Source organism: Falco peregrinus, chromosome 9, assembly GCF_023634155.1.
Source record: "Falco peregrinus isolate bFalPer1 chromosome 9, bFalPer1.pri, whole genome shotgun sequence".
NCBI classification, from domain to species: Eukaryota; Metazoa; Chordata; class Aves; order Falconiformes; family Falconidae; genus Falco; species Falco peregrinus.
Genome location: NC_073729.1, coordinates 9,931,850 through 9,950,880, shown reverse-complemented (window position 1 = coordinate 9,950,880; position 19,031 = coordinate 9,931,850). Strand labels below are relative to the sequence as shown.

Genomic DNA, 19,031 nt, shown 5'->3' with positions numbered 1-19,031 from the left:
CAGTGGCTTATCCTTAGTCTAAATGCTCAAAGTTTTTACTGAAGTTTTAGTGACAAAAGCTGTGTATGTGTTTGTATTTTTTTCAATCTGTCCGTCAGTTCAGCATATAAAGTCAGCAGAGGGGATTAAAGACAAATAAGAAAAATGTTTTGTTAAATAAGTATGGTTTATTATTACTATTATTTTCCTCTGATGTTGCAGGTTACAATTTCTAAGGTGATTTTTAGAAAGTTAAGGAAAATTTTTCCAGAACAGCAAATAAATACCACGGATAAGCCATGAAACAGATGGGGGGGGAGGGGGGGGGGTTGGCTTTTTTTTTTAAGAAGAAATAAAATGCAAGTTTTAATACCTTAGAAACATATCAAGTACTGTTCTTAAGTTAGAACATTTTGAAACTAAAATTTTGCTTAGTGTTTATTTCTTCTCTTTTGAAAGACATTTCATTTCTTCAATGTACATTAAAGAAGAAAAATCAGGATTCACAAAATGGTGTGTGATTGTTCTTGTTTTCAGTAGTATACTCCAAATACAGTACATTTCAGTGGTGTTATTTTCTATTTGTCTGTTTCTTTTGTCGTCTTGGCAGTGGAAAGACTAATGGAGAGCCTGACTGTGACACCTCTACTTCTGTTCTGACACAGAGTGTGTTGGAAGAGATCAATCCTGAAACAAAAGCCAAGATAGAAGAGGAAGCATATAACAAAGGGTGGGAATATTTTGTGTGAACTAGATCTGTAAATTTGTGCTACCAGATGAGGACGTATGTTTTTATAATGTAATTTTAAATGAAAAATGAGTGACATAACTGGTATGAGCTCCTAGAAGATGGTCATAATGTAAGCAATGTGGGAAGCAATGTGCGTGAGCTTCACTTACTGTGTTTGCATTGTAGCTGTTCACTTTCATCCTTTATTAATGTTAGCTAAAATGTGGCAGAGCCGTTATACCAGAGATTCTGAGTTGGCTGGGGTGTACTTACGTCAATAGTGTTCAGCTTCATGATAGGATAATCCAAGACAACTTTCTAAAACGTTTATTTTTAAAAGTGTGTGTGGAAATGAGTAAAGAGTATCAACGCTTGCAGTAAACTCATTTGTTTGTGTCACAAAGCACTTTACCAGCATGTTTTGGGCAATTAACAGCTTTGGGATTTATTTCTTAATGTCAAGCAAAGAACTTTGTAAAAAGTGGGACAAAAATTTTGATTCTCTCCTGCAGAATCCAACAAGCCATCTGTCTTTTGCATTGATTTGCATTTGTTCTCCAGGGGAAAAAAAAAAACTACAGGGTGTTCAAAATGTTTGAAAAATAATAGAGAAATACCTACCAACACTTTTAAAATAGATGACAGTTGTGCTGTGCTGAGGGCTATGACTTCTTTTTCAAGATTATAAGTTTGGTAACAGAGCTAATGTAATCCGCTGTTAAGGAAGAGTGGCTGTCTGTATGCCATACTCGTGGTCTTTAGTTAATTATTACTCTTGTCCAAGTGATGCAACACTACTACTTGTGTTTTATTGCATGTAACTAAACATAAAGCTATTTTTTCATTATATAAGAACAGGCTTATACAGCATACTAGACTAAGAAAAATGTTTTGTGTGTTAAAGCTATCAGGAAGGCTTGAAGAAAACCAAAGAACTTCAGGAACTGAAGGAAGAAGATGAAGAGACACCCAAAGAAAGTCATGATGAACATGAAGAAAGTGAAAATGAAGATGAGATAAAAAACCTGAAAAGCAGGTGAGACAGTGGTGTAATTTGTCTGTACAAGAGGAGGCACTTTTTTCTATTTGTAGTACCCAACCAAGTGTTTTATACTATTATCTTGATGTATTTTCTTCCAAATTAGGGAAGCATATTTGAAATTAACAGTATTTTCACAGAAAGACATATTCTGAGATAATATATTGCAAAATGCAAAACTTTTCATTTCAGTATTTCAACTAAAATTGTATGTTGACATCAAGATGCTTCATCTTGATGGGATTTGGTTTTGATCTGAGGTAAAAAATATCCACAAAAGTTCTTTAGATGCCAGAATATATCTCTCAGTAGGCATGCATTGTCTCATGAAAGCTGTAATTCAGGAATCTGATGCCCATAGTTGTGTCATATGTCATTCCCAAAGGGTCTTCACAGGTGAGTGTTTCCATACATCTGCAAAGTGAACGCACAGTAAGACAAGCTCCTCAGCTATGTTGGACTTGCTCTGACTTGGACAGGCAGGTTCTTGCTCCCTCTGGAAGCTTTGTAGATGCAGCAGAACAGCGCTGTGCTGGATGGAGTTCGTGCCTTTCAGCAGAGTGACAGATTTATTGCATTCATCTGTACCCAGTGCTCTTTGTCTATACTGGGGACTTCTGAACCATCTGCTTATTGTCTTACCTGAAGCATATGATGCCTAACTGGAAAACTTTTTTGACATTTTCAACTTTTCTTAGAGTTAATTATTGACTCTTCTTGGTGGTTCTACCACCCAAGTCAATGTACCTGCAGTTTTCTGCATTTTAAAGGCAAAGAGAATTTTGCATTAGAGAGAAATTGAACGCTGGCCAAAGCAAGTAATATGTTCCAATCCCAAGCTAAGGTAGGGTCCAAACCTGATCCAGAAGAATCTGTTTCCATACCATAACCATTATGGTTATAAACATCTGTTAATATGAGATTTCAGCTGTGTTCAGAAGGACAGTCAACTCACTAGTCATGAAACTCTTAGGAAGAAACGTTTACAACACATTCTAATGCTTAGTTCAGTTGAGCAACCTGTGAATAGTGCAGAATTTTACATCTTATCATGCTCTGAGATTTGCCAGTTGACAGGTGGGAGAAATAGAATTCAAGTTTAGAGTCTTCAGCCGTGCTGCGAACATCATCCATATCTGAATGTACAGCTCTTCTTGGGAGAACAGTCTGATTCTTCTTTGACAGGGTGTTTGTATTTGGAAAAAAGATGGTGCACCATACATCTATGAAACTTCTCAAATTGAAAAGCTTAAGATAATAAATTTGCATACGATTAATATATAACAGTTTTCTTTTAATTTTACAGCAGACTTGAAGTCATCATTAATTATTTACATATACTGTACCCCAAGCTGTGTAAACACTGGAACGTGGTATGGCTTGTAGTGGCTGCGATAATAATTTTTGCTGTGGTGTTGGGAATCTACCATTCATACAACTCCTGTGATGAAAAATCAGAGGGACCTGAAGGGAAGGCCAGCTGTTCTACTGCCCATCAGTATTCCTGGTGGAACTCAGGATTTCAACATGAGCAACGCACTGAACAATAAAGGAACAGCCATGTATTTATGGTACCTGAGCAAGTATGCATATTAGACCACTGTTGTTCAAGGCAGTGCTTAGTCATCCTTACGGCTGTTAAGTGTGATCTGTTAGACAAATTAGTTACTCCACACCATCAGGTTTGGGGATACATTGTGAACATACCTTGCCAAAATGCCAAAATCTGATGAATAATGCTAAATGTCCTCTCATTGTAAATGACTGATACAAAGTAATACTGAATCATTATGAGGTTGTGGCAGTAATCAGCAACCAGCAAGACTTTGAAAAGAATGATTTGCACGGGACATTGACATCTCTGCTATGCTTTTGACAGAAATTATTAAAACTGCATTTGCAGTTACTGCTTTACTTAGCATTTCCTGAATTTATTGGTGGTTGTTGGAAGTACTAATGGCATTTAAGTCATTTCGGTTTTAAGTCTAATTAATTTCCTTATTCATGATTATTGGGTGGAAATAGAAGTTCTTCTATAGAAGGTTATAATTACATTATCAGACCAAATGACTTGCTGATAAAGTAATTTTATAAGAGGAATTATCCATATCATTATTTAAATGGAATACTAAGTACATGCATAAATGTGTTTTATGATATACTTTAAGAAGGGGACCACCACTTGTTTTTTTTAAATGGGATACACAACAAAACCTAAAATGAGGTCTAAGTGGCACAGCTGATATTGTCAAATATATCTGGAAACTTTGGATATATCAAAGGGGCATACTTTGCAACAAATTTGTGTATGCCACTCCACTCAGAGCTAATACTGGTTACAGCAAAACGTAGTTGCTGTCTGGAAAATTAGATGTGTTGCCTAAGCCCAAAATACAGCAGTCTTGGATGTGGAAAGCAATCTTCAATTTTTTATTTTTTATTTTTTTTAATTTAAATAAAGAAGTCCTCAAACCTCTGTATACAGTTGATCACACTAAGCGGACTCTGCTCTACTACTGCTAGTACTGGAAATAGATATACTTTGAGATCTGCAGGAGGAACACAGTTTTGCATACAGCCAAAACCCAGCCAATGCGTAGATGAATCGGGATGAAAGCAGGCTTTAAAGAGGTCACTGCATGTTTTTAGTAGTTCATTTTCAGAATCTGATGTCAAGTATATAACTACTCTGATATACTTCTAAAGCTAAACTATCAGGTCATGGTAGATTAATCTTTTGCCCAGAATTTTCAACAGTTCTGCCTGTTTGGGAGTTGTGAGTTCTTAGACATGTGAATTCTTAGAATGTGAAAGCCTGAAATTTTTAGGCAAGCAATTTCAAAATGGTTAAGCCATTACCTGTAAAAAACAGCACCACCTAGGGCTAAGACCAAAATGCTTGTCACTTAAGGTATACCACAGGTACCTGCTGAACATTACTTCTGATTGAAGATGAACTATGTTTGTCTTTCCATAGCTATATCCTTGAATCTAACCACAATATCAAAATCTGTGTGACACTTGATTGCACTTGTGTCTTGCATTCTTCTGGCATTTTCTGACTGATTAACAGGTCTGTTTACCATCTGAAGGATGAGTGTGTTATGAAGTACTGTAATTTCAGTTCAGATGCAGTTAGTATTGTCTTGTTTTCTTTTGGTGTAAACACTGAACCTCAAACTATCTATCAAAGCAAACAGATTTACTAACTCAGTCAGAAATTTAATTCACATACCTGGCACTAGTAACAAATATCCTGATGGTGAATTTTGTTTGTTACATCTTTAGCCACATGTTTCTTAAGAGACAATTATATGGAGGGGGGGAGGAAAAAAGCACTACCACTTTTTTTGGGTGGAATAGGGGTGGGGAAGTCTATAAGAAATTGGGAGATTTGTTTTTTTTATTTTAAAGTATGTATTGTTGAGGAATAGTGTGCTTAAGGATGTTTAAAAAGGATAATGGGGAAGTGTCATTCGGTCTAAAATTGTAATTGGTAAAGAATAAGACAGATGAAGGTTTCTTGCAAATTACTTGGTATCTGTTTGGCTCAGTTAGAATTTCTGACTATGAAGAACTCCTGTGACATTTCACATGCTTTCAGTATTTGAAGAAACTTGTCAGTTGCTCTTTGAATACTCCTTTATTAAAATCAGCTACTTTAACTTAATATTCTTTACAAATAGCGTTGGTAACTTAAAAAGGCAATAAAAATTGAAGGTAAATCAATCTGCAAATTCAGAATGCTCTATGCCAAAAAATATGGCACATATTTGATTATATGATTGTGGAAATGTTGGGCTGCACTGAGGAAAAACAATTAACAGTGCCTATAATCAAACTAATTCACTCCTTACATCTGCTCTGATGTGGGTCCAACACCTTATTTTAAGTACATGTAGGAGGTTGTTGATATCAGTAGGACTCTTGAAATCCTTAACGTTAAGCATGTGCTAAGTTGGGGGTTTTTTTTGTCAGTGGATGAATGAGGCCTCCATCCTCTCTCAGAATTCAGCACACTGGCTTTTTGTGGACTTAGTGCACAAGGGCAAATTTCTGTAAGTAGTTGTACTGATTTGAACTGAACCACTTGCATGTCTAAGGCAAGTATAATTTAACCTCAAATATATTAATTGTTGTGAGGAATGGACTGAAAGAGGCAAGAGATTTTAATGGAGATGAAAAAATTAAGATAAAGTTTATTTTTTAAAAAACTGTTGTTCTTTTTATAACTACTTTGAGCAAACTATCCACTAAAAATAATGAACCACAATGACTAACAGCACATTAAATATTTTTGCTTATATTTTTCAGTTAGTCAATGAAGACACCGTTTTTTAATAGGAAACTAGATTGAGCTCAAAAACTATTCTAAATGTAACTTTATCTGTTGGATATTAGTTTGCTTTATCTGGAAAAAAAACACAGCAACTTCTGTGTTCAAAGATCACATCAGCTAACAGGAAGTAGAACTATTATTTATGCAATTAACACTGAAATAGTTTTCTTGAGGTGCAATATTTTTTTTCTGCTTTAACAAGACACGTTTATTGTTTTTCCTGCACAGCACAGATGTTTCTAGTAAAAGGAATTTTAAAAGGTCACTATTTTTGTGTATCATATTTAATTTTGTAATATTGTAAGATTTTGCACAAGTGTGCTGGTATTGTACTGTATAGTATCACATACTTGAGTTTTGAAATAAAAGTATGGTTTCAAAGTCCTCAGTGTTGCTACCTTAAAGATTTGTTTTTTACATGCGCTCTGTCTGCATATTAATGGGTATGTTCTTATAAAATACATACTGCCTTGTCGTATAGATAATGGATAATGTAGTGCCATGTTACGTATACCAAAGACCTTGTTCTTAGTCTTTCAGTTCCTCAGGAAAATTATGTAGAAGCCACAAGCAAAGTCCTGTTTCAATAGAGAAAGTGTTTGCAAGCAGGGTCATCCCTGTCATACCCTAGAAACAAGATGTGAGAGGAAACTGAAATATCCTGAAGAGAGTTTAACTTGTGCTTCAGAGGGAGGCTGCCTGTCACCGAGGAGGTTGAACATGGAAAGAGACAAGGGAAATCTGTAACCAAAGCAGACTGAGTGAAAGGTTAGGACTCTTTATTTGCTTTGTGTTCTTGTAGGCTTGGGAGGTCTGGGAAGCCTGGGCTTTGTGGAGAGCTGAACTTCTAGACCAGCGGGAGGGAGGCAATGCTCAGTTTTCATAAAGAACAGAAATGTCACTTCTGAATCTCTAGTGGTCTGTGTCAGGGAGAAAAACTTTGGGACAGCGACAACCTTGAAAGGAATTACTGTTACCAGGAAAAAAACCTGATATTTATATTTTCAACATAAACTTTTTTTTTTTCCACTTGTTTCCTCTCCTGTTTTTCAGGCTTCAGGGTTCCTTTAGAAATGATTGTAGAGAACAGCCAAGTCTGTTCTCCCATATCGAAGGTTTTCTGTTCAGCAATCCTCACTAGCATTTAAAAATATGCTGGCATGAGATGCTGGAAACTTTCCTTATATGTTTCTATAAGAATTTAGTTCAAATGCTAATTAAACATTCAGTATAAAGCTGCTTTTTCTTCACCACCCAAATTATGATGAAGACCCACAAACAGGTTAAAGACCTTTTATACTGTTACAGCCCAGGTAAGTGATCTTCCACACAGTTTTATAACAGCTGAAATATAAAAAATAAGAAACTGACAAAAAAAAGGTTATTTCAGTCTCACATCATCATTCTAAAATTCTTTTCTCCCTCTCCTAATCTGTAGTTTGCTCTTACAGAACCATGTGAAGGAGCTTGTATTTTTGTTTGGTGTTACAAAGGTGTTTATCTCATTTTTCCAGCTAAAAATCAATAACATGAACAGAGTTTGACTAAAGGAACTTCGCCACGGTGAGGATAATAAAAAAAAAAATGTTAAAACTTGGAAGGACAATTAGCATGCAATTTTAAAATGTAGAAACCCAGCTTTTTATTAGTTTGCATGCTAGGAAATACGTAGCAATTCAAGGTAAGCATGGAGATGATAAGATTTTGTTTGACGTTCTCTGTTTTACAGCCATAGTCTACTAGTCCATGAGAGACCTACAGAATAACTTAGTAGTTTCTGCTCCTACATTGTAAATGCAAGTGAATCCATTTAGAACTTGCCTCAGTGACAGTAAGTCTGATTTCAGTATTTCAGATTGCCGTTAGTTTGTAGAGGCAGGTGAATACAACACAATGAAGAATTGTATAGAGATTGGAGCAAGAAATTTGGCTTAAGATATCAAGGAGCTCTAACAACATGCAGTTCCAAACCACAGCCCAAACACAACTCAGTTTTCATTTCTTCATTGCTAGTTGAGACATCATTTCATTAAGCCACAACATTCTCCACTCAGCCTTGTAGATGCCTGTGTTACAGTATACCCATAACCATGGTATATGCTGCTGTAAAAGATAGGGCCTGTGCCCAGATAAAAGTTAATACTATCTTAATATATTAAGTGGGCATTTTCTACAATCCAAACTGCAGTTAAAGCTTGTGTTTACAGGACCTTTAAAACAGCCTGGGGATGCAGGACATCTAAAAGTTTACTGAATCACAAAGTAAACATGATGTAACAAAATCATCCTGATGCAAAAAAAAAGGCTCATACCATTCTGAATCGTATAAGCAGGTAAAGTAATTTATTAATCAGCATTTGGCATTGGCAAGGCCCCAGCTAGACAGAAACAGTGAGCAAGCTGGGGTTTCTTAGCTGAAAGAAAAGTGGGAGCAGAGGCATGACTCTAAATACATCGCTGCAAAATGTAAGGGAATGAACTATTTTCCATGTCCATTTCCAACAGGAGAAGAAGCGGTAAATTTACAGCACCATATGGGTAAGTCAGTTTAGACTAGGTAATACCTTTTAACAGTAAAGGACAGCAAAACTGGAATAGAGTGTTTGAGGAAATTGAGGAAACGTTAGGAATTTGTCCCTGGAAGTCTTTAAGAACAGGTTAGGCAAACATCTGTCAGGAATAACATAAATACAGCTGATCCTACAGACAGTAAAGGGAACTAGCTGATCTCTTGAACTCCATTCCTGCTCTCTGTGTGTTGGAATCGGGGTGGGGGGGGTGAGGTGGATTTCTTTGCTAAGACTTCCTGCAAGTTTTCTAAGTTACAGCCATGAGGATCCATCTGTGTTTTGAATCAGACTATTGGAATCACTGTTTGTTGGAACTTCATAAACAGCAGCAGTGAAGGGACTGGCTCCCACCTCTGTCCCTACAGTTTGACAAGAATTCCCATTTTACAGTAGTGTATCTACAAATCTGTTCAAAACTAGGTATCATATTATCTCTGTGTTATGGTACCTATTTTTGCATTGGAACTCTAAGGCAAAGGAAGGTTAAAGTGCTACATCAAGACAAATAGGATAGTGGAGAATGGATGCCCTTCCAATTAAAAAAAACCAAACAAACAAACGCCTGGTATGCTGTGATACAATAGAGAATTCATTTTATTTACCAGATGAATAGACAAAATGAGTGATGAGCTGTTAATCAGTAAAACAGGAAAAAATAGGAAAGGAAAAACTTCTTTCAAAGTGCTTACTGACTTAGCAGTCTAAGTCTTATCTCCCTTCCTCAGCTGTGTTTTCTGAGTCAGCAGTAGTTAAATTTTCCAGCAAGCCCTACATGAAAGAAAGTGTAAAGGGTAATCAGGGATTTCCAGTCAGTGACCCCACCTTTGAGTGGGACAGTCCACACATTTGCTCTGACATTCTTTCTATGAAGCAGCAGTGACAGCTGCAATTGCTTTCAAGGAGTCATCTCAAAGGTGGTCTGACAGTATCCAATACCTTAACTGTTCTGAGCACAGGAGACAAAACACCTTGAATTTCTTAATTTTCCAAGTTGGTGACAATGGCAACTTATTTTGGAGTTACCTCAGCAGTTTTTTTCATCTGGGCTATGACATTCATGGCTCAAAATTACTTTATAGCAGGTATGTAACATTCCACTTTTTCGAGTCTCCTAGTTGAACAGTAAAGTACTTGAAAAAAGTAGCTAGATTTGCAAATAAAAATGGGGGGAAGGGAGCGTGTGTGTATGTGTTTCTGGCATCGGAAACCACAGGGTTTTCGAATACAGTGCAATGAAAACTACCGTAACATATAGAGAAATTTTAATTGGTAGGCTAATTTAATTACTGTCTAAATGCTGTAGCATTATTGTCTAAATGCTACAGAACTGCTTGCTTTAAAGATTTGGTATTGCATTTAGGATTAATTTCAGATCTATTGAAATGTGATTTTATTTTGTATTATTTAAAATACCACCGCAAAGAGTTTTGCACAATCCTCAGAGAGCAAAACATGCATGAAACCAGTTTTGTGTGTTTGTGAAAAAATGGTGTCTTTCATGCAAAGTGTTTTGCTCTGATTTGGCAATATCCTGACACTGTCTTGATTTGCAGCATTGAAGGAAATGTGTGGCAGGGATATCACAGTTCATCTCCAAGGCAATACAGTGCAAAATTTCCTATTTTGTGTAAACTCTCTGTTCAATTGTCAACATAAACTTTATCACACAGTTCTTCAATAACCCTCCTCCCTCAATCATTATTTTATTAACCTTTTTTCAATGAGTCTCATAATACCCCTTTCTTCTTCATGTTAGTGAAATTTGAATGTCTTCACCTTCACATTCCATAATTAACTTGACGCTATCTATTCTAACTGCAGTAGCCACTAGACTGCCTGCAGATACTCAGTGCATACCAGATGTTTCACTGTAATTTGCAACGAGTAATTGCTTGGTCTACCTATGTAAAATAATGTACACCATTGTTGTAGACAATTGATTTTCTTATCTACTGAAAAGCTTCTGGAGCAAACCAGGACTGAGTGAATTAGATACTCAATTCAAATTCCTATTAAATCCTATTAAATTCCTATTTAAGGAAATCCTATTTAAATTCCACAGGATTGGAGTACCTAACAACAGTAGTCTCATCCAACAATCCCAACCACTGAATAATTTTCACTGGGGAAATGGAGAGCTTGAGTCTTCAGACTATTCCTTCCAGCTGTTAGGACCCTCCCTTAGTTCCCCTCCAAGTCTCCCTTGAGGGTACTCATGCACCCTCTGCTTACTGGTCCCAGGGCTCCAGTTCAGCTCAGGGCTGATCTCCAGCTGTGCCTTTGAGCTGTCTTGTAGCATGCCCTGTTGCCTCCAGTAGTGAATTACTGCCTGAGCTTCACGGATGGACTCTGGGCTTAGGTTGTAGGTAGCCTTCTCTCCAGGTGTTACATGTAACACCATCTTCTGCTGTTCCCAACGGAACTTTCTGGATGAACCCTGCATCTGATTCATTGCCTTGCTGCCTCTGGGGCTGCCAGTGAAACCTGCCACTGTCACCACTGTGGTCCTGTTCACATGCTGTGGGACTGTGTCCTGGTCAGTAAGGGCACTGTCCTACCTGTGCTGCGGTCACCCTCAAGTCCTGGCTCCTCTTTCCTTGTGAAACAGCCTCAAGAAGCAAGAAGAGAACCCAATAAACTGATATCCTGTAGCTTACAAAAATTGAACTGTTTTCTTCTTGTCATATGACAATTCTGTCTTGTTGTGAGATTCTTCTAAGTCTTTCCACCTTTCTCAGTAAAACCAATTTTTCACATGACCAGAATACTGAGAAGAATGTCCCATTATTAGTAAGTTAACAAAATATAGCAATGCTTGAAGTACAGCTATGTGCAGCTGGTGGACCAAAAAGGGTAATATGCTTCTAGAGGAGTAGTCTGTCTCCTGTACCAACCCAGCCATCTTTAGGACAGAGTTCAGAAGTGATTTAGGAAGTGATGAAAAGACCTGAAGAGGCTACTGTTCTCTTCCTGGATTTCTTCCTCACTCTGTAAAACCATCTGGAATTTAGACTGAAGCTGATAACTTTTCCAAAAAGTTTCTTTCACTTCACCGTGTATTTTTAAAAGGCTTAGCAAAATCTAACATACAACTTCGGTCCATGTCCTACTGTCACTTATCACTTAATTTTCTGGTACTGAGGGTTTATATTATGCTATGTATCTATCGTGCAATTCTCATACAAAAATATTTGTCCTGTAATTGAATGACTAAAGACTGTAACAGTTTACAAGTATCCAGGCAACTTTGGAAGGCTTCAGGAAATTCCGTTCAGTCAGCTGCTCAGCTTTATTTGAATTTTGTAAAGTTGGTCATTGAGAAACTTCCACTCTCAACATCACATTTTTTAAAACTTGTGTTAGCTCAAATTAAAGATAGGAAAATAATGTACTAAGTAAGAAATAAGAGTAAGAGTGAAGTCTGAGCATAACAAGTAGTAAGGGGAGAAAGGAATTAGGCATAAGCTCTAGAGGAGGAGTGGGGTCTTGAAAAGTGAGAAAGAGGAATTAAGGATGTGCCTCAGCAGCTGCGACAGGGAGTTATTCAGGAAACCGGGAATGATTCTCAAGAGGACTGGGAGAGTTGCCTGTTAGCAAAAAGCAACCTGGCATAACTTGAGGCTGTTTCCTCTTGTCCTGTCGCTTGTTACCTGGGAGAAGAGACCGACCCCCACCCGCCTACTGCCCCTGTTGGGAGATGCAGGGAGTGATAAGGTCCCCCCTGAACATCCTCCTCTCTGGGCTAAACACCCCCAGTTCCCTCAGCTGTTCCTCATAAGAGCTGGGCTCCAGACCCTTCACCAGCTTCACTGCCCTTCTCTGGACACACTGCAGCCCCTCTACGTCCCTCTTGGAGTGAGGGGCCCAAAGCTGAACATGGGATTCGAGGTGCGGCCTCACCAGTACAGGGGGACGATCACTGCCCTTGTCCTGCTGGCCACGCTGTTTCATATAGTGAAAGCCAGGATGCTGTTGGTCTTCTTGGCCACCTGGGCACACTGCTGGTCATGGTCAGCCGGCTGTCAACCAGTACCCCCAGGTCCTTTCCCACCCGGCAGCTTTCCAGCCACTCTGCCCCCAGCCTGTAGCGCTGCGTGGGGCTGGTGTGACCCAAGGGCAGGACCTGGCACTTCTCCTTGTTGAACCTCACACAATTGGCCTCACCCCATCGGTCCAGCCTGTCCAGATGCCTCTGCAGAGCCTTCCTACCCTCAAGCACAGCAACACTCTCACTCATTTCGGTGTCCTCTGCAAACTTACTGAAGGAGCACTCATTCCCCTCATCAAGGTCATGGATAAAGATATTCAACAGGACTGGCCCCAGCACTGAGCCCTGGGGAACACCACTTGTGACCAGTCACCAACTGGATTTAACTCCATCCACCACCGCTCTTTGGGCTCGGCCAGCCAGCCAGCTTTTAACCCAGCGTAGAGTACACCTGTCCCAGCCATGAGCAGCCAGTTTCTCCAGGAGACTGCAGTGGGAAACAGTGTCAAAGGCTTTACTAAGGTCCGGGTAAATAACACCCACAGCCTTTCCCTTATCCACTAGGTGGGTCTTCTTGTCATAGAAGGAGATCAGGTTCATCAAGCAGGACCTGCCTTTCTTAAACCCATGCTGGCTGGGCCTGATCCCCTAGTTGTCTTGCACATGCCACGTGATGTTGGTCAGGATGTTCTGCTCCATAACCTTCCCTGGCACCGAGGTCAGGCTGACCAGCCTATAATGCCCCAGATCCTCCTTCCTGTCTTTCTTGTAGATGGGCGTCACTTTGGCCAGCCTCCCGTCTTCTGGGAGTTCCCTGGTTAGCCAGGACTGTTGATAAACGATGGAGAGTCGTTTGGTGAGCTCCTCCACCAGCTCCCTCGGTACCCTCAGGTGTGTCCCATCTGGCTCTACAGACTTGTGCATGTAACGGCTCTGAAAAGGGCCTTTGGGTTTCACTTCTGTGCTCAGGACCTTGTATGGGCATGGTTTACTTCCTCCTGGTTTTGTGGCTCTCAGTCTTCTTGGGCAGCACCCCGCTCTGTGCAATGGTCACCTTGCCCAGCAGTTTGTTGAGCTCCTCATCGTTGTGGATGGCAAGCTGCAGGTGGCAGGGGATGATGCACATCTTCTTGTCACAGGCTACATTGCCTGCCAGCTCCAGAATCTCGGCCATCAGGTACACTGGGGCACTGGCAGCCCCCTGCCCTGCGTAGCTACCCTTGTGCAGCAGCCGGTGCACCCGCTGGGAGCACGCAGGAGCTGCAGCCTGACCCGTGTTGAGCGTGACTTGGTTGGCCTGTGAAGTTCAAGTCATGCCCTTCCCTTCCTGCCCTGCTTCCCACGGGCAGACATCCCCAGCGGCTCGCTCAGTGCTAAGCTCTTGCTGCTGCAGGAAAAAGAGCAGGTGAGAGACGAGTCCAGGTCAGGGCTGGGGCAGCCGTGACTTGGCTGTGGGAACTGCTCAAGTGTCCCGGGGCTCACCTGCCATGTGACTGGGCCTGCACCATACCAGTGTTACTGGGAGGCCACAGCCTCTGCTGCTGTTGAGATAAATCCACCTAACTCAATGACTGCTCTACCAAACATTTAAGTCCAATTAAACTAAATGTAAGGATAGCAGAGATGCATCTTTTACCAGAAACCATTTTCACTAGATGCATCTTTCACCAGAGCAGGAGTGAAAAGCGTGCCTTTCTTTTAGCACTCCACGCAGGCTTAGTCATCTTTTTATCCCCTTATCACCATGGGAGTGGCTTGGCTGCTAGTTCTATCTTTTCATTCATAAAATTCAAGTTAAGTACTGTTGCTAAGAAGTCGTGGTGGATCTGCAGGCATCACTTTGTCCTGCCTTGTGAGTTTGGGGTTTCCCTATATTCTGTTGCATAGATTTTATGAACTGTTCATTAGTGTACATCCCTGGTGAGCACACAGTCTGAAAAGCATACTGAGCAAGGAAATGACACCTGTGGCTGTTTTTATCTGAAAATGTTGAAATGTTTCATTTAATATGGCAATTACAGTACGTTACTCAAAAAGAAAAAATATTTTTTCCAGTGTACGCTTCCAGTGAAATACGGAGGCAAAAGAGTAATATCCTTTCTCCTTGTCTGTATCAAATCCTGAATCCTGTCCTACGTCCTTAACACAGTCTAAGAAAGTAAAGCAGGTGTAATCAGACCTAAGCTATGTGTTTCCTGGTGCAGGTGTCAGGAATAGTGTGCCAGCTGTGGCTGTCTAAAAAAGCTGGATGAACTGCCTATGGAGGAGGAATGGGGAAAGGTGTCTTAAGTTCACCCAGTTTATCTCCTTTTTTCCTGCTGCCTGCCAAGCACTCAGTAAATTGTGCTTGACAGTGGCTGGGGGATGGAAGCACCATGCCAACCTAGGAAAAAAACAAACAAAAAAAGAGATAAGGATGAATAAGGAAGATAAAAAATGATAAAATCTTTATAGGTGTATTTTCTTATTCATTGATTAATTTCATGAAAAATTATGTATAATATGTTTGACAGAATTCATATGGGAAAGAGTGGTGTACTGACGGAATCCATGCCTCAGTGCAACTGTTAGTTTTATCATTTTAATTAAAAATAAAAAAGAAAGCTGTCTGATTACTTTTCCCATTTTGCATGAATAAGTGTGACAAATAAGAGTGTCTTTAGTAAGAAAATGACTCCAGGTAATCACTCAACTGCCAACTGTATATGCATTTAGTCTAATAACAGCCAAACCTCTTGAAATTCTAGGCTATTGTGTGAAGAGAGTATGATCCTTTTTTGAAGTATGTCTTTTTTTCTAGAAATTAGTTTTCTACTATCCTCAAGGTAGAAACTTTTATCAATCCTCAGCTGAATGTGATCTTAAATTCTTCAAAAAGAATAATTGTTAATATTTAAATACTAACCTTGAATATTTATGTCTAAATTACAGGTTCCATTCTTCCACCTTGCAGGATCGCAGGTGTAGGAATTTATCTTGAGGAGAAAGTGAATCTCTCAGAAGCAAGTAATGCATGTAATCAACTGAATCTACAATTGGCAAGTAAAACCCAAGTTGAAAAGGCTTTGAAACATGGCTTTGAAACATGCAGGTATACAACATCAGTTAGTGTCTCATTAACTTTAGTGAATGTCTTTACACACATCTGAGGCTGGTGATAAATCTAGTATTGAAAGGACTGATGCTTTTTATTGTAGCTATGGATGGGTGAAAGACGGATTTGCTGTCATTCCTCGGATAACATCCAACAGGAAGTGTGGTCAGGGCAAGGTTGGACTAGTGCTATGGTATGCTGAATCCTCCAAAACATTTATGATTTACTGCTTCAATTCCTCAGGTATGTAAGCATGACAACTACATTTTTTGTGTTTTGGTTTGGGTTTTATTATTTTCTTAATATCTGCATGAAAAACTCACAAGTGAGTGAGTTCTTGTAATTTGTTGGCCCTTCCCCTGCCTCTGGCTCCCGCCCCCCCTCCCCCCCAAGTCTTTAACATTATCAAGTTGTACTTAGCTTGGGGGGCGGGGGGAGAAAAAAATGTTCCAAGAAATACAAAAGGTCAGTTCTGTTAATCCGAATTAATAATTTGGCGCTACCATGAAAGCTCTTGAAGAAGAGTTGCTTTTACTATTCTGTAATGTTGACACAATGCTCTTTTTATGTAGGCAACTTAGGGTGTCTGTGTGTGGTATGTGTTTTTTTTTGCAAAAAGACCAAAAGTGGGGTAATTTCAGGACAAGTTGAGAGTTTTTTAATAAAAGGAAAGGCACCCATTAAACTGAGATACCATAAAACTAACTAGAGTCCCAATCTATTATCAGTAAAATCAAACAGCTTCCTTTAATGTGCAGCATCCTGTGTGTAAAGACCTGTCCTTCCCCTCATTCTTGACTGTCTATTCCCAGTTCAAAGATACAACAGTAGAACTCGGACCTTGATCTTCTCAGCACAATAGATCAGTATTGCTTCTTAATGACTCCTGTGCTATTAACTAAAACCAAGTATTTAACTAGAGGCATTGTGTTCCATTAGTGTCCCATATCCATGGTTATTATGTAACTACTGACTCAGTAATTAGACCATACGGAGGTTCAGTAAATTATTTCTAATCAGTCCCTAGGCCTTGCCAATGAGTTTTAGTTAACAAGAGCAAGAGATTGCGTACAAAATCCTGAAATTTTTCAGGAAAAGTGTGTGAACAAGGGTTGGAAAGAACAGGAGAAAGATGGATATGCAAGATATGCCCATGCAAAGACACAAAGACCTAGAACCGTGTGACTGTGAACATTGGAGTTTATGAAGAGCCTGAGGATAAAGCTGTTAGGGAGAAGGCCATGCCTTCACCAGTGGGACGTTGTTCATGATCCTGGGCCATTTTAGTGAAGGAGGGCAGGTGATATGAGTAGTCGGCTTATAAAGTACCTGACTGCTGAGGAGAAAGCACCATTTAAAAATTGATTTATCACCTAACCTGTAGAATTAAAAATGACATGATGGGCTAACTTAGTTTTTTTCTCTACAGTCCCTAGCCTTAATTGATGAATGCATATTTGAATTAGTACTATGGCAACATGCTCTAAAAGAAGCTGCTGCTATTGGTATAGTTATTTCTTCTGTTCCTGTGCAACATAGTGTTTCACTGCATGAAATATGCATCATTCTGCATTCAGAAATCTTGAGTAGCTGGCTAATGCCAATAAGGTAGCAAGTAATTTTGAATTTTAGCTTTAATTAAAAAAAAATTGTACTGTTACATTATAGGAAGAAAGTTAAGCATGCTGAATGGTTAGAAAATAACTTAGAGTAATATATATTTAACATTGGCACGATTCTGCATTTCTTTATCTTAATTGCCAAATTGTTGCCTATTCTAGGCATTTCTTACCCAAAGTATTTGGCAGAAGGTCATTCTGTCAATTTTCTTTGTGCCAAAGAAATGCCAAAATTACTTGAAAACTGTAGTGGAAAGAGTAAAAAGCTCCTGCCATTTAGGTTTTTATTCTGTGAATCTAACTGCGTCATCAGGCTTCTCATGGGGATTCATGTTGAGAACAGTACATATGTCATTTCCCTGTTATTTATGTTGTAATCTGCTTGTTACTTTAGTGGAATTTTTATAGTTTTACAGAATATAGAACTTCACTAGAAAAGTAGAATTTTCACATTTTCACATGAGCTTGATTCAGAACTCAGCTTTTCATTTGCACATAGAAGTCTACTTACACCCACATTTTTTTATAGACAACATTCACATCATTTCAGTGACTGAATTTCTGAGTGTGTCTGAGGTTTGTTTCTTTCTAGCCCCCATTAGAATCAAGTCACTTTTTTATCTCACGTTGCTGCCTGTTTTACCTAAAAGTTTTACAGGCTACTTTTGCTCCCAGGAAATCAAAGTAGCATTCCAAGTATCAACAGTGCATGCATGTGTTTTGAACATATACAGAATATGTAGAAATATTTTTGAATCTTGGATCTGCAGTTAACTCTCCTGCTCTGTAGGAGGTCATGTTATTGGGTTTTATATGCATTATTATTCTAAGTACTTTCCAGGAGGAATCTTGTCATTGGTATGCAATTATAAAATGAGCACCACACTTGCTCAAAAAAGCGTTTAACTGTGTGAGTAATGATAAAAGGTGCGCAATCTGGGTTGTAGCCACCTGTGTGAAATAGGCATGCCATTTGGGGAAGGCCTTTGTGAATAAACAAATAATAATTTCCAGAAGGGAATGACTGAAGAACAATTTCAATAAATGTGTGTACAGTGAGTACAAAACTAACATCCAACACAACTCTTATGTATTTCCTTTCCCTGCTGCAGATGTTCAGATTAATTCATGTAAACCAGATCCAACTACAACCATACTACCTTCATCAAGTGCACCAACGGACTTAACTGCATATTCAGGCTCTGATTTGACTGAGAACATCACAGCAGTGCCCCATGAGACCGAATCAGAACAATCCCTGAAAAATATAAAATTTCGCGTAATATGTATAACTGAAACTATATTACCAACAGAGGGGACTACTACAGAAATGCCAGAGGGATACTTGCCAACTGACTCTCCTAACTACTCTTCCAGTGTTGCCTTTAAGAATGATGCCATTGTCTTTGGAGGTAAAGGCCGTATATGGTATCTATTTAATCAGAAGAGCTAGTTACATAGGTGTTTGTAGTAAAACTGTTTATTTACTGCAATTTTTGTTTTACTCCAACATCCATTCTGATATAGCTGAACCTGGAAGCAGAACAGGAGTGTTATGGTTTTGCAAAAGCAAAGCTTATAAGGCAGATGATTTTAAAATATTTTTTGAGTAGATAGAAGATCTTATTTTATACTTTTTGATACTGTTTTAATATGAAATAGTGGAAGTTTGT

At 39.0% G+C, this 19,031-nt stretch overlaps 2 protein-coding genes across 19 annotated transcripts in view; both read left to right on the top strand.

Moving 5' to 3' along the window:
• Positions 1-6,470, top strand: part of IRAG1 (inositol 1,4,5-triphosphate receptor associated 1) — a 117,980-nt gene extending 111,510 nt beyond the window's left edge. For 14 of the 15 annotated variants that reach the window (XM_027778377.2, XM_055814488.1, XM_055814485.1 and 11 more), the window contains 3 exons: positions 590-709; positions 1,614-1,745; positions 3,055-6,470. In XM_027778377.2, coding sequence (XP_027634178.2) covers positions 590-709; positions 1,614-1,745; positions 3,055-3,298 — 496 coding nt within the window. In that variant the 3' untranslated portion in view covers positions 3,299-6,470. The remainder of the gene's footprint in view (positions 1-589; positions 710-1,613; positions 1,746-3,054) is intronic. The other variant, XM_055814482.1, reaches the window with a different exon arrangement.
• A 2,987-nt stretch (positions 6,471-9,457) lies between these two features.
• The window catches only part of LYVE1 (lymphatic vessel endothelial hyaluronan receptor 1), a 29,172-nt gene continuing 19,598 nt past the window's right edge, over positions 9,458-19,031 (top strand). For all 4 annotated transcript variants that reach the window (XR_008748824.1, XR_008748823.1, XR_008748822.1 and 1 more), the window contains exons 1-4: positions 9,458-9,739; positions 15,577-15,736; positions 15,843-15,982; positions 18,471-18,770. Coding sequence is in view for 1 of the 4 variants with exons in the window: in XM_027778372.2 (XP_027634173.1) it covers positions 9,658-9,739; positions 15,577-15,736; positions 15,843-15,982; positions 18,471-18,770 (682 nt within the window). In the remaining 3 variants the exon portion in view is untranslated. The remainder of the gene's footprint in view (positions 9,740-15,576; positions 15,737-15,842; positions 15,983-18,470; positions 18,771-19,031) is intronic.